We start from the raw sequence: 14,209 nt of genomic DNA on the forward strand, positions 1-14,209 counted from the left end.
AAAGCCAAGCAGTTATTTTAACTGTTCATAATCATGTGAGTTTTTCAGCCCTGCCAAGTTTAATTTTCGTGGTCATGTTTACTTTGGCTATTTATAGGGGGGCAGAATAGCAGATATTTTGCTTTTAATAGTGACAAGACTTGCAGGACTATATTAGGTATAAAACAGGAGGCAGCATTGTGTGTACAAGTTGAGTTAACAGTAGAAGTAAGGTCTGTGAGTTTTGGGGGTCTTCATGTAGCTGAAAATTGCAAGTGCTGTCAAAATTGCAGTTGGATTGATGTAAAATACAGTCAGTGCTGCAAGTATGTGAGGGCACTGCACTCATACTTGGGAGGACAGACTGCCCTGACATCTTGTGTGATTCTAATAATAATGCATGCAGCTTTTAGTTTTTAATAGCGTAAATAGGCTTAGCTCCATCTTGAGGGTTACACACACGCACTGTGTCCACAACATAGACAGTATTGTGTTACTGCTTCTAAATTCTTGAGGGTTTTTTCAGGCAGCACTTAAGGTGACCTCACATAAGCTGAGTGCCACTGCCACAATCATTTTGCTAAACCACTAGATTCTTCAAAGTTGAGACAACAAACTTAGTTTGAGAGCCTCACTAGGGCAAAGCAACATTTTGTGGAATTGGTTGTGTCTAATTCAGAGACTGAAAGAGGCTGGCATGCTTGAGTTACTCTTTAAACAGCTGATTATACAATCTGCTTTCTTTTTGTTTCAAGCACAGCAGGGTAAAGGGGCTAACTTTTCTAAACCAGAGTGGGGAACCAGAAGATGCTGTCTAACATCATCCTGACCACCAGCTGTTCTGGGTATGCTGGTGGGAGTAGGAGCCCAGCAACATCTGAATGGCCAAGAGGTCACCACCCCATTCTAAAAGTGAACTTGACCATTCATACCTGGCAAGCGTTCTAATTTGGGTCTTAAAAATTTCATCACTTAAATATTCAGAGTGAAATGTAGACTTTCCTAAGGAAAAGTGCTGGGGAGGGGAGGGAATTGCTCCTCTTGGACACATCCACAAAATAGATCATCACGTGGACAACCAGAGTCAATCCCACTTCCCAACCATTGGAAATGCCTGGTTATGTTTTCCCCATCTTTGCTGGTTGACAGTATTGAGAGCAAAGAGTCAATCCTTGATTTTCACGAGCTTTCTCTTAATAACTCGTTGGCTTTGCATGGTTCATTTCTTCATTGCAGAAGACACCAGCTGCCTTTGTGCTCCAGTGAGTAGAAAACGAGCACCTGGTCTCCAAGGCTCCTGCTCCAAACCTTCTGGCAATCGCCAGAGTAGCAGGACCAAGCCATGTTAGTGCACCAATTCATCTTCCTGAGTTGGCTTTCAAATCTGGCATGATGGTACAGATTACAAGCTGTTATGGCTTTTATTAAATTCATATTTGCTGCAGGAGCATCTGTGGACTGGACTTTAAGCTAACTATTTGTAATGTCTAGGGAAGGCAGTGTCTAATGTCTGAGAAGCAGCTACTTGATTCTTTGATATTTTGATGGGGGGGAAAGAAGAAAAATGTCTAAATAAACGCACGAAACCAGAAAGGACTCTGTCTGTTCCCCATGTTTTAGAGAGCTTGTGCCTGGCCACTTTTTAATTGACAGTGCACATCTATATGTGCCAGACCCTTTTGACATAATGTAGAGAAAAAGAAGAAGAAGCAATGTCCAAGGATTACCACTGTCCAATTAATTTTGGGTAATGAAAGAATGCATGGGAGCATGAAGAAGCCAGATAATATAAAGCATATTTCAGGCTGTGAATGTGAAGTAGGTGTTTATTCAAAAGTTGTTTTCTTCCTGTTTAATTTTGAAGCCAAAAAAATTGCATGCACCATCTGAATGGCTAAATAAACCCTAATTTGTTGGAGATACTTAGAATCTAAAAAGAACTCTTTATTATTTGCTTCACTGTAAATAACTATTTTTGCAGCTATAAAAACCACCCATGAAATGTGCATATTGTGCTGTCAATTTGTGTCACTTCCTTGACATTTTTGGTCCAACACACATGGTTTGGTTTTCAGAAAATGGCTTAAATATCTTGGGCATGAGTGGTGGGGAATCCATATAAAGAGACAGGACTTAGCACATTTCAGCACTAAAGGTCAAGGATCAAATTGCCACCTTTCAGCACACAGCTTGTCAAATGCCTTTATGCTCTGTTGCTTTGTTTTCACTTAAAAGGGATAGTGTAATGGCACAAAGTCTGCCCAGCATTGCTATTCAGTCCAGTGGCTTGAGGCATACTCAGTGAACACAAACACATCCTTTAAGTACAACAGTCCGTCTTACCTTGAATTCTTTCCATCAGATCACCTGGTGTCACTCAATGGTGGTAAGGGTGGCAGACTTGTTTCTTCATTCAGTGCGCAAAATTCTGGATGTTTATGTAGAGTAATAAATATATGTCTCAGATGCAGGGCACATCTGATATTTTGTGATGTCCCATCTCTTTCAGTGTCCATATAGAGTTCGTGTGTTCTGTTTGAAATGCTTGTAAACTGCTTAGAACTGTTTTTCTAAACTGTGAGGCAGTATATAAATTACCACAGTTAATAGATTCCCCCCTTAGTTTATATTTGCCTGTTGTTGTTGTTGTTTCCAAACTGCCCTTTGTCTGAAGAACACAGGGGGCCTTACAATATTAAAAACAAAAATACATACCATAATAACTTTTTCTTTCTTTCTTTCTTTTTATTTTTTAATTATTTATAACTCACCCATCTGGCTGGGTTTCCCCAGCCACTCTGGGCGGCTCCCAGCTGAATATTAAAACACAATACAGCATTAAACATTATATAAAGAACGAATAACAATAATGAATAAAAATAAGGCTCTGCCTACACACACAGTTTAAAAGGACAGGCTCGGGAGTTGTGGCCAGCCAGCCATTGCCCATTTTTTTTAAAAAAACTCTGTGCATTTATGTTTCACAGGGTGCGAAAGAAGGGCTTTGCACCTTTATACAATATGCATGATGCTTGGGTCCACGGTCTTTTGCCTCACCATCCCCACTACTGACTCCCTGTTGCTACTCAGCTTTAAAAAAAAAAAAGTGCCCCCGGATTCATTGAAAAAAATCTGGTAACCATAAGTTATATGCTCAAACCATCATGCCCTGATGAGCCACCTGGCCGCTGAATTCTGCACCAGCTGAAGTTTCTGAATCATATTCAGAAGCAGTCACACCTATATTGAGTTGCAGAAATCTAACTTAGAGGTTACCAGAGCATAGACAACAGATGTTAGGCTATCTCTGTTCAGATAGGTGCACAGCTAGGCTACCAGCCAAAGCTGATGGAAGGCACTCTGTGCCACCAGGGCCACCTGAGCCTCAAGCCACAGCAATAGATCCAGAATTACCCCCAAGCTGTGTACCTGCTCCTTCAGAGAAAATGTAAGCTCATCAAGAGCAGGCAACCTCCCATCCATCCAGTTTTATCTGGATTCAGCTTCAGTTTGTTGGCTCTCATCCAGTCCATTACTGAGGCAAGACAAGACAGCATCATCTTCACAACAGAACACAACATGTCCACTATACATTTTTGCACTCTAATAATGCCAAATAGTGAAAATGTATATAACTTCAACTGAGCTAAATACAGTTGATGTAAACAAATCAAAGCTATGAGTAAAAATCACATTGACATCCTTCTGTACAAAGAGTTCTGTACTCAGTGTGTCTTTGCTGAAGCTTGGTGTGTAGCATTGCATTTTATAGCCTGTTTTCATGGTGCTACTGTTTGTTCAGTTCCCAGCTAACAGAACATTTTAAAATGCTGTCTCCCCAGCAGCGAGGAAACACTCCAGGAATCTGATGCTTTCAGGAATAATTTGTGGCTGTTAAGGAAACCAGCGTTACAATCAAAGACTGTTTATTGAAATAGAACAAAACAGACTGGACTCTCATTTTAATCTTTGAATAATTGGGGAGAATTTGATGGGCTAACTTGAGTCTCGTTTCTCTCTAAATTGAATGACAAGAAATTTTATTAGACATTCCACGAATTCCTGCAATTGTTCTTTTCTTTATTATTCACCTTGGTCTGCGCTAAAGCTTTTATATAGACGGCAGCATATTTTACTCTAAATATGTTGAAGGAGATTATGTTTTTTTTGCGGACAATATTTTTCATGGCCATTGAAAAATGTTTTGAATTGTCAGAATTCCTTGTTTGTTAGACAAATTATTTTATTTTTAATATATTCAGTATTTCTTGCATGAGTGTCACTCTAGAAAGACCAAGTGATTGGGAGTTCAGTGAAAGTTGTGGAGTTTCCACCATCTAAAAAACTGACCACTGGACACAGTCCTTTAAAAGTGCAGTCCTATACATGTCGACCAGGGATGCAGGTGGCGCTGTGGGTTAAACCACAGGGCCTAGGATTTACCGATCGGAAGGTTGGCGGTTTGAATCCCTGCGACGGGGTGAGCTCCCATTGCTCAGTCCCTGCTCCTGCCAACCTAGCAGTTTGAAAGCACATCAAAGTGCAAGTAGATAAATAGGTACCGCTCCGGTGGGAAGGCAAACGGCATTTCCGTGTGCTGCTCTGGTTCGCCAGAAGCGGCTTAGTCATGATGGCCACATGACCCGGAAGCTGTACGCCGGCTCCCTCAGCCAATAAAGCGAGATGAGCGCCGCAACCCCAGAGTCGGCCATGACTGGACCTAATGGTCAGGGGTCCCTTTACCTTTACTTATACATGTTGACCAGAACGAAATGGGTATGGGGCTGCAGCCCAGATCTCCTGAACCTCAGAGAAAGAGACATGTCTGCTTCTGCTCTTCCCAACCATTCTCTTCCCAGACTTGCCATCTACCCTCACCTCATCTGCTGTTGTTTTTACTTCTTCAGTAAAGAACAGCTGGTGTGGAAGGAGGCGGGCAGCAGGACCATGGCAGAATGATGCATGCCTTCCTTTTTGCCCGCATTAGGGAGAGATTCAAAGGGCTGCATCCAGTGTGCATTTTGCAGGCTGACAACCCAAGGAGTTCACTACCAGAATCCCTGTTCATGTCAGCTGGCATTCTGCAGAGTCATAGGTTTTAGAACAGGGTGCTTCTTTCCTATTATTCATTTTTATTTACTTAATCAAATTTATAAACTGCTTAATCATCAAAGCCTCAAAGTGGCTTGCATAAAACATACATTAAAATTACTGTGAAAATCATATATTAAAAATAAGTTAACCTTATTTGTTTTTTGAAAATGGAAATGAAATCAGTTTTAAAATACGCATTCAAAATAAATAACATAGAATTGCATGTCAAATTTACATGGCTAGATAGGCCTGAACCAATTCCCTCTTTTTTGTAATAGGCATTGAAAACAGTACAATGAAGAGGCCCTGCCTAATATCAATCAACACGTTCAAAATGAAGACTAGGGACTCAGCTACATTTGTAAAGATAAAACACTTTATATGCATTATAACACTGTGACACCAGATGGCACTGTGGAGTCCAGTCTTTTGCCAATGGGATTCCCCTGTATAACGTTTACAACGCGTTTAACTGAATCGCTTCTTGGATGTGTCTAGATCCAGCCTAGGTAGCACCTATAAAAGTTCTAGTTGCACAGATAGAAACGGTCCAGTGGTCATGTATAATAGTTCAGTGGAGGTGAGTCCATTTGAAGCACTGCCCTCAACCACCTCAATCTACCTTTAGCCACCACAAGTCCTTTGCTGGCTTCTTACCTACAAGTTCAGAGGGTGGCACTGACTGTCAGCCTCCTCCTCCTCCTTAGACTCAGTGTTGCCCTTGTAGAACTCAGCAAAGGGAGAAATGGGAACAAATCTACAATTAGTTGGTTCCAGCCATCACTGGTCCTGGCTCCACCTGTCATTGGCTGTGGCTCCATCTACTGTTGGCCTCCTGCCTTACGTTCTACTGAGGCATCTGATCAAGGCCTGTATTTTAAAATGAACTTAAAGATATATTTGCAAATGTTTGTATGTTTCATGCCAGGCAGAAACCAGCTGGCTAAGTACTTTGGTAGTTGTTTATCTTCCTGCTCTCCTGAACAAGGCCCCCCCTGATTTATAGCAGTAGCAGGAGACAGGTTTCTCAAAGTTGTAAAAGGGAATTACAGGCTGGGAGCAAATGTTACACTGACCCTACATATTACAGAATACAATCAAGCTGCAAAAACACTAATTAAGAGTTGGTAAATAGTAAGATTTATTGTTTAACAGAAAATAATACCATGTGCCTCCCATCAGACTCTAGCCATATTTTCCTAAGGTTTTAGGTATACTGAGAGAGTTAAAGGGCAATAAATTTTGGGAAGAGCTAATGGGAAAAGCAGCTGGCTGGGAAAGGGGGGTGTAAACTGAAGAGGCTTCTTTTGAAGCTGTTTTTTACTGAGTTCCTTTTTACTTTGCAAAGGCCTTTTCTTCTAAAAAGCTGTTATGTATGAGATTTGTTGGTTTAATGTAATTAGGCAAAGGATTTAGAAAGTAAGAAATGTTAGATTTTTATGTTAGATTCTTATTTCATTGATGGTGTGTGAGAATGTGAACCCAAGATCTCTGTTTAGATAGAATTTAATACCACGAGCCATTTGTTTTAGCCATTTGTTTTGGAATGCAGGGGCAACAGGGGCAAAAGGTGATCTGGTAATTAAGGTGCCTTGTCGAGGCAAATGTAAGATATATGGCTACTTGTCTGCCATTTATGGATAGAAGGAAATATAGCTCTTTGTCTCCCATAAAAGGTAATAGGAAATGGGTGTATCTTTTATGATTGGTTCTAGCAAACAGCCAATAGGAATTTCAACCAGGCTGATTGGACAGAGGCAGCCAAAGGAGGAGCAAGGGGGCTGGGCTGAGGAAATATAAGTGCTGGCCATCAGGACTGGAGGGGGCAGAGCTTTGGTAACCGTATACCACTGTGCCTCTCATTTATTTGTCTGACAAATAAATTATTATTTTAATTTCTCTATTGCTACGTTGAATATTTCATTCCAGCTAAGCGTTAACCACAAGCAGGGTGCTACACTACCAGTCCCAATGGGCAGCAGCCAACACTTCAATAGTTTGTCCCAAAGTGCCTGGATGCTAATAGGCCGAGGTAACCCAGAAGCAACATGCTTCTTACAAATCCCAAAATTCTATTCAGGGGGATGGGGGAGACTCCTTGATGGATGTAACATCACCGGTAGCACCTACCTGTGTTCCTGACACAGTTTTGCTTACTTCAGCACTATATGCAATAAACAGAGTCACAACATCATCCGTAGTTAAAAGCAATTTTATCAGCCTTTAGATAGCATCGCTCTAGCTCCTTTTTAGTTGCTATTTCATGTCTTGTTTCCTGTTTGTTTGTGTATTCGTTTGTGTTTTGAATGCCATGGCGCATCAAGTCTCCAAACGGAATACCACAGATGCTGAAACCCTTCCAACTTCTTGGATTAATGTATTTATAATTTGCTTTCAGTGCATGTTAAGTATCTGGCAGGCTCGGTTGGGACCTGATTCAGCATTCCTTGCACTCAGTGATTTTTACTGTGTTGAATCAATGTCTTCAGAAGCAGTAATTCTTACACAGCCAATAGAAAGAACTGCCTCAGCCTAACCACGTTCAAAACACAACATTAGCACTTGAAACATAATGTACACCTTGTAAAAACCAACATATGACCTCATGGTCCTTTTTACAAAAGTACAAAACAGAGCCTTGGTCTCTGCTGTTTCTCCCCTCAATACATCCATCTGATTGAGGGCTGAAATGAGCAAGAAAGACCCTGCTGTTTGTCCCACCCACAGCAGAAGCCAGGAGGGTGGTAACTTGAGAGTGGGCCTTACACTAGTTGGGCCTTACACTAGTGGGGCACCCTACTTATCGAACTTGCTCCTGGTGGAGGGCATCACATCTTCCCCCACAGTTGACATTTTTAAGTGTAAGTGAAGACTTTCCTATTTGTCCAGGCATTTGGATCATGAAAGCTGTACTGTTTTGTTGGAGTGACTACAGGGGTTGTTGTTGCTGTTGTTTATTTTATCAAAATTATTTGGGTTTTATTTGATACTTATATGTTAAGTTATGGTGGTTTTGGTCTTTTATGTTATGCCACCAGGCTGAAGGGTTGCATATATTAAAAATTAAGTAAAAACTGTTCTAATAAATAAATGTCTTTAAGCTATGGACAATTTTGGAAGTGTGAATTTGGACAACATGCAATGCCGTTCTAGGAATGTTTCCTCAGAAATGCTGTGCTGTGTTTTAGGGAATATTCTCCTTTTGGGATTGCAGCCCAAATAGGGTATCCTTTCCAGTTCTGGACAAAGTTTGTAATCAATTAATACGCATGTGATTAGAACCCAACAGAGGGTGAAACATCACAATTACATTTGTATAGAAGCATATCGGGGGCCTACCAGCACACAATGAAAGCCAAATACAGCAATCATTGACAAGATGTAGAGTTACCAGTAACTGTCCACCACCACCTAAAAAACATTTTATGCCCTTGTGATAAATTAATAGATTGTTTTTGTATTTGATAGGAAAACTGAAGACTTCAACGGCAAATCATCCAGAGTCAAAATGAATACAGGTATGCAGTTTCTATGGTGGGGTAGGGGATATTAAGTTTAAACTCTTTCATTAAGCATATTGTTCAAATGCAAGTAGAACTAGCCTAATTTGCTTCAAATAATAACTGTAAAAAAATATAGATGACTTATCTATGTGTATCTACTTATATGTGCTGCTATGTATAAATATATGGATTTATACATGCATATGCATGTGTGTTCCATTTCAATATATTTTCTAGTATTTAGTAAAATATATTGGGGCACAATGCACATGTACATAGTCCAACACAGTGGCATAAAATCAAGACACTTGTGTTTATGGTGTGCTGTTTAATTCTAAAATGATTGTTCTGTGACTTACTTACAGTGCAATCCCAGACATCAGAAGTAAGCTCCATTGAATTAAATGGGACTTACTCTCAGGCAAGTTTGTATAGGATCACAGTCGTACTTTGCTGAAAATTCATATATTTATTGGTGCATTTTTAAACACCTATTCATATTCCTAAAATTCAGTTTAGGATACATTGCATACTTGCCTTTTGAGACCGCTATGTTTAACGTTAATCATGGGTCAGAAAATGTGGTAGTTAGCGATGGTCATGAATCCTGTTTGGATTACCATATGTATGTAGAAAAATTGTACTCTGTTCTCCCCCCCCCCCCACTGGGTGGGAACTCAAATCAACTAACAATAGAGTGATAGAAATAATCAAGACATCAAGGGCATGATGAACTAAAATTATGATAGAATCAGCCTAGATAAAAGGTTACCAGTTAAGCTTCTGGAGGGTGGGATCTTTTTATAGAGCCAAATTTTCAGCAGATTTTGGAAGCCATTGATGGGAGTATTTCAGTGTTGATGGAGTATTTCAGAGCATTGGCACCTTAACCAAAAAGATTGTGTTCCTTCTACCCTTCCTCTGAACTTAAGTCAGCAGTGAACTGGAAGCAAGGCCTCAAATATTGAACAGCGTGTTTGCTTCCTTCTGCATCAGCCTTACTCAACCTTGGGTCTCCACATGTTTGTTGGAGTACAACTTCCACTATCCCTAACTAACAGGACCAGTGGTCAGGGATGATGGGAGTTGTAGTCCAAGAACAACACCTGGGGAACCAAGGTTGAGAAAGGCTGTCCTACATCTCTCTCTCTCTCTCTCTCTCTCTCTCTCTCTCTCTCTCTCTCTCTCTCTCACACACACACACACACACACAAAATGGTGCAGTTTCTGCAATCCTACATTGCTAGGGGAGTGGCAACCATGTTGTAGCTGTAACCTAAGAACTGGCCCAGATCATATTGATTTCAATGACAGAATCTACGTATATCCTTAACACTGAGGAATAGCTTCTATTAGTGGTGCCACTATCTCCAGTGTGACTAACAGCACAATTCTAACCATGTCTATTTAGATGTAAGTCCCATTGAATCCAATGTGCCCTATGGGCCCCAGTAAACCTGGGGCTTACTCCCAGGTTAGTGGGGTTAGTGTTGCACCCAAAATTGGCTAAAATCAAAGCATTTAAAGTGGGTTGTTGTCCAAGCTGTGCATAAATCCTGGTGGCTTCTAAGCCAACAAAATTTCAAAGAATTTACCGGTATATAGTGGTAAACTCTTCACCACAAAATGTCTGGGCAATCTGCAGACTCACTGACTTTTTTTCTCACAGATGGATAATGAATGGGTCAAACTTAATTTGCTAAAATATATCTTTAGTGTCCTCCAATAAATATTTTAGGCAGGAATGTACGAGGATAATATGTGTGATAAATGTATCTAATTTAAAAATGATTAAAGAAGCCAACTGTTGTATAATAAATGAAAGACATAAATTCAAACCACAGCAAACACACACACAGCCCTCAGAGACTGCGGAAATCTGTGAGGCTTAACTTTGTTACTGTTAAATCATGATGATGCAAACTTCTTGCAATTTATCCAATATGTTTCTGTAACACAGCAGCAGGCAAAGGAAGACCACCCACAGTTTTGAAGAGCATTTTCTAAACTTAACAATAGCATGCACTCTAGAGGCTTCCTTCTGCCACCATCACTGCTCCGTATTCCAACTACTTTTGATAGGAATACTCAAATTAATGAATTTGCATGGATTCTTTCCCCTTTAAAGTTACCTGCCCTTGGTGCTGAAGAAACTTTGGCTTGCAGCTGCAGAGAATTTGTGATCGAATGAAGCTGAGTTTCCCTTTAGCTTTAGCAGACATGCCCTGTGTAGACAAGTTCCTTGTCCTTGCATAGGATGAGGATTGATCACCACAACTCTTGTACTTCGTATAATTATGCAGTGAGAGATTGTGCCATGTAGTATGTGGGATGTATAGCAGCCATGTGTTTAAGACACCCAATACGAACTCCCTGTTAGTGGCAGCTTTATTCTAAATTTGGGCTCACAATAGATGCTCTCCTTCAGCTGACTACAAAGAGCATACATTCCCTGAGCTGGCAATTTTAAACGTGGCCCAACATCATGATGCTGACTTGGCTGTTCCCTTGCAAAGAATGGGCCACATAAATTACACCTGATTGAGCAGCTAGAAATTGCTGAGATGGGATTTTGATTGGATCCAATGCACCCAAAGGATGGTTGAGTTTTCTGCTGTCCCTTCAGCTATATTCTGCTTTGCAAGGCCCATCTAACCTTAGGAGCAAACTTACCTAGGATTGCCTGTTTCAGCAATGTGCATATACCTTGGAGGAAGAGAGCACTACTGTCTGCAGTTTGGCCAAAAGCACACGCAGGCAACTTTGCAGCTCATGATGCCCCCAGTATTTCAGGGAACAAAATGAATTCCAGACCTTTGTATTCATCATTGTCCACCCAGGGTATAGGCACAGATGTCAAAGGGAAGATACAAAGAACTGCCAGACATTAAAAATGCGGCATTCTAGACGACTGAAGTCTTCTCCCCATTCTGTACTACCTTTAAATGAACTATAAATGTTCTCCTTTATCTATCTAGCTTATCTGGAAGGCACTTAGGAGAAGGTCTTGTAACAACACAATTTAGTTTCTTCCTAGATATCTCCTGTTACACATAGGGGGAAGACACCCATTTTAGTAATCTGTATCAAAGTATTCCATGAAGGAACATACCAAATCACACAACAAATCCTACTTTATGACTCAGATCTTTTTTAGGGCCATGCAGTGTGTTCTTTATTGAAAAAGTAATGTGTCAATTTTGATCTTCCGTTTTAGTCTTTTTGTGGTGAGTTAGGTACACACAACAAGTGGTCTTTCCAGTACTGGAAAGCACATGATAAATCTATCTTGGCTTGGGTATTCTTTGGAATGGCAGTAATAATTAACTACAGCTTCCCCAGCCCTTCGGTATGTATGTACAAAACCCAGAAGATCAACAGCAATTTCTAACCGCATGAGTTCTATGTCCACATTTACATAGTTCACTTAACTCCACTTGATCTGTGTTGCATGTGCTTGCTCTCTCTATGTTGTGGGCCTGTGTCATTTTGTGCTTTCAGATAGTGGTGGGTGTGCTCGCAAACGTGCTGCCATGTCTGTCAAATTAACAGCCGTGAAGAGAGTTCAGAGTTCTCCAAACCTATTGACAGCAGGTATTAAATATTAACCATGGAATGTCCCACTTGGGTGCCATTGTGGCATGGTTTCTGTACAGTGTTGGAGCTGAATATCATGGTTGATAATGAATGTGGCTGCAGCTGCTGCTCACAACTGTTATTACGAAATGTTTCTGTCCTGCTGATGTAATCTTAAGCTATGTCCTTGTGGGAACTTCTCAGGCATTCTGGGCTGTGTCCACTGAGAACTAGACCAGCAGTGCACATGCCTTAATTTGAACGAGAGCTTATCTGGGCTCAGCCCCAGAACTTATTTTCCACACCAGAGCTCATGTGAAATACCGTATTTTTTGCACCATAACACTCACTTTTTTCCTCCTAGAAATTAAGGGGAAATGTCTGTGCGTGTTATGGAGCGAATGCCTAAGGGTGGCATGCCTACGGATTTTCCTCCTCTAAAAACTACGTGCGTGTTATGGTCGGGTGCGTGTTATAGAGCGAAAAATACGGTAATAGCTTTTGAGTAGTGTGCAACCAAGTCATACTCAGAGTAGACCCATTGAAATCAATGGGCTTCCCTCCCCCACCCCCATTTGAGGGAGAGTGATCATGTGAGCTGGAGCCATAATCAAGCAGAGGTGTTCTTTAAAGAGCAGAGGGGAGATATGGGGTATCCATCCACACTTCTATGCACTGATGTCTTTGGCAGTGGACGAACAATGGCACAGAATTTTTAAAGTGGGACTAAGTTAGTAGTACTAATTCCTTTTTATTCTATTTTATCACTGTGGTTGCTTAGCTAGAAACTGATTGAAATCCCTTGGGGATGGAAGAAGGAAAGTACCACAATATTCTCTATAAAATGACAGCGCAAGTGTCCTGTAACGCCAGTCAGTATATATTACAAGATATATGAATGCCAGGCCAAATTTTTATAGGAAGACGTTTTCATGCATCATCGCCAAATTGGAAGCAATGTAGCATTTACAATATTCTCAGTACTCTTCAGAATGCTGGGTTGAAATCCTTCCCTTTGGCTGTTAGAAACCATAAACCAGGTTTCAGAAATTAATGTGAGTTTGGCCATTGAATTTTACCCTTGGGTAAGTTTTGCTAAATCAGTGCAGCTTACAGTTTTTAAAGGTTTCCAATGCCAAAATAGTAGAAACCATGTTGGACTTAAAGGTTTGTGGCCATTTTGCTATAAACATTTAAAAGCAGCTTTTTAAAGATTTGCATTTGGCAGTAGCCCAAGAAAATGAAGAATGTTAAAGTGACAACTCTAGCTTCATTGTCCTGGCCTTTCACCGTAAACAGATTAATTATGCAATATAATGTAACATACCTAGACGAATATTCATCAACAGAAACAGATCTCAGTAAAATTTCCAGCTATAAATCATTAGTGTTGTTAATAGTCACCTTAATTGTAAAGTTGAGAAAAATCTTCTTATAATTTTATATTCAATTACAATAGCTCTGGAAAGCAACTAGAGAATGACATGGACTGAATAAGAAGAATAGTATCATTTAATTTCTATCTAATAAAACAGCAATAAAACTAATACAAAATAAAGCAGAACCACAGTAGCCCTGAAGTGTAGCCTTCAGAAAGTGTGAATTAATGGAGCCATAAGCACTGATTTATTTACCTGTGTTCCAATCGCCCAAGTTGTGCATAGGTAGCAGAAGAGAAGTGGAATTTCAGTTAATCAATGCATGCTTTGTAGCTCCTTACTAAGCTGACATAAGGAAATTTGCAAAGGGTAAATTGGACACTGCCTCATGAAGAACGTGCCCTTTCCAGCCTACATCTACTATCATATAGCTGTTTTAAAGAGATTGATTCCATAGAGGAGGCATAGGCAACCTTGGCCCTCCAGATGTTTTGGGACTACAATTCCTATCATCCCTGACCGCTGGTCCTGTTAGCTAGGGATCATGGGAGTTGTAGCCCCAAAACATCTGGAGAGCTGAGGTTGCCTATGCCTGCCATAGAGCAAATCCTCTGCAATTGTAAAATTTTCTCTAATGCATCTTAAAGCACCCTCACGTAATTAATCAAAGACTAACAA

General features: G+C 40.5%; 1 protein-coding gene across 45 annotated transcripts in view; it reads left to right on the forward strand.

The window, feature by feature from the left end:
- SORBS2 (sorbin and SH3 domain containing 2) overlaps positions 1-14,209 on the forward strand; it is a 184,386-nt gene that overhangs the window by 93,354 nt on the left and 76,823 nt on the right. For 40 of the 45 annotated variants that reach the window (XM_053402421.1, XM_053402420.1, XM_053402423.1 and 37 more), the window contains 2 exons: positions 8,542-8,591; positions 12,078-12,170. In XM_053402421.1, the coding sequence (XP_053258396.1) occupies positions 8,582-8,591; positions 12,078-12,170 (103 nt within the window). In that variant the 5' untranslated portion in view covers positions 8,542-8,581. The remainder of the gene's footprint in view (positions 1-8,541; positions 8,592-12,077; positions 12,171-14,209) is intronic. The other 5 variants (XM_053402427.1, XM_053402433.1, XM_053402426.1 and 2 more) reach the window with 1 other exon arrangement.

Source organism: Podarcis raffonei, chromosome 9 (assembly GCF_027172205.1).
Source record: "Podarcis raffonei isolate rPodRaf1 chromosome 9, rPodRaf1.pri, whole genome shotgun sequence".
Taxonomy (NCBI): Eukaryota; Metazoa; Chordata; class Lepidosauria; order Squamata; family Lacertidae; genus Podarcis; species Podarcis raffonei.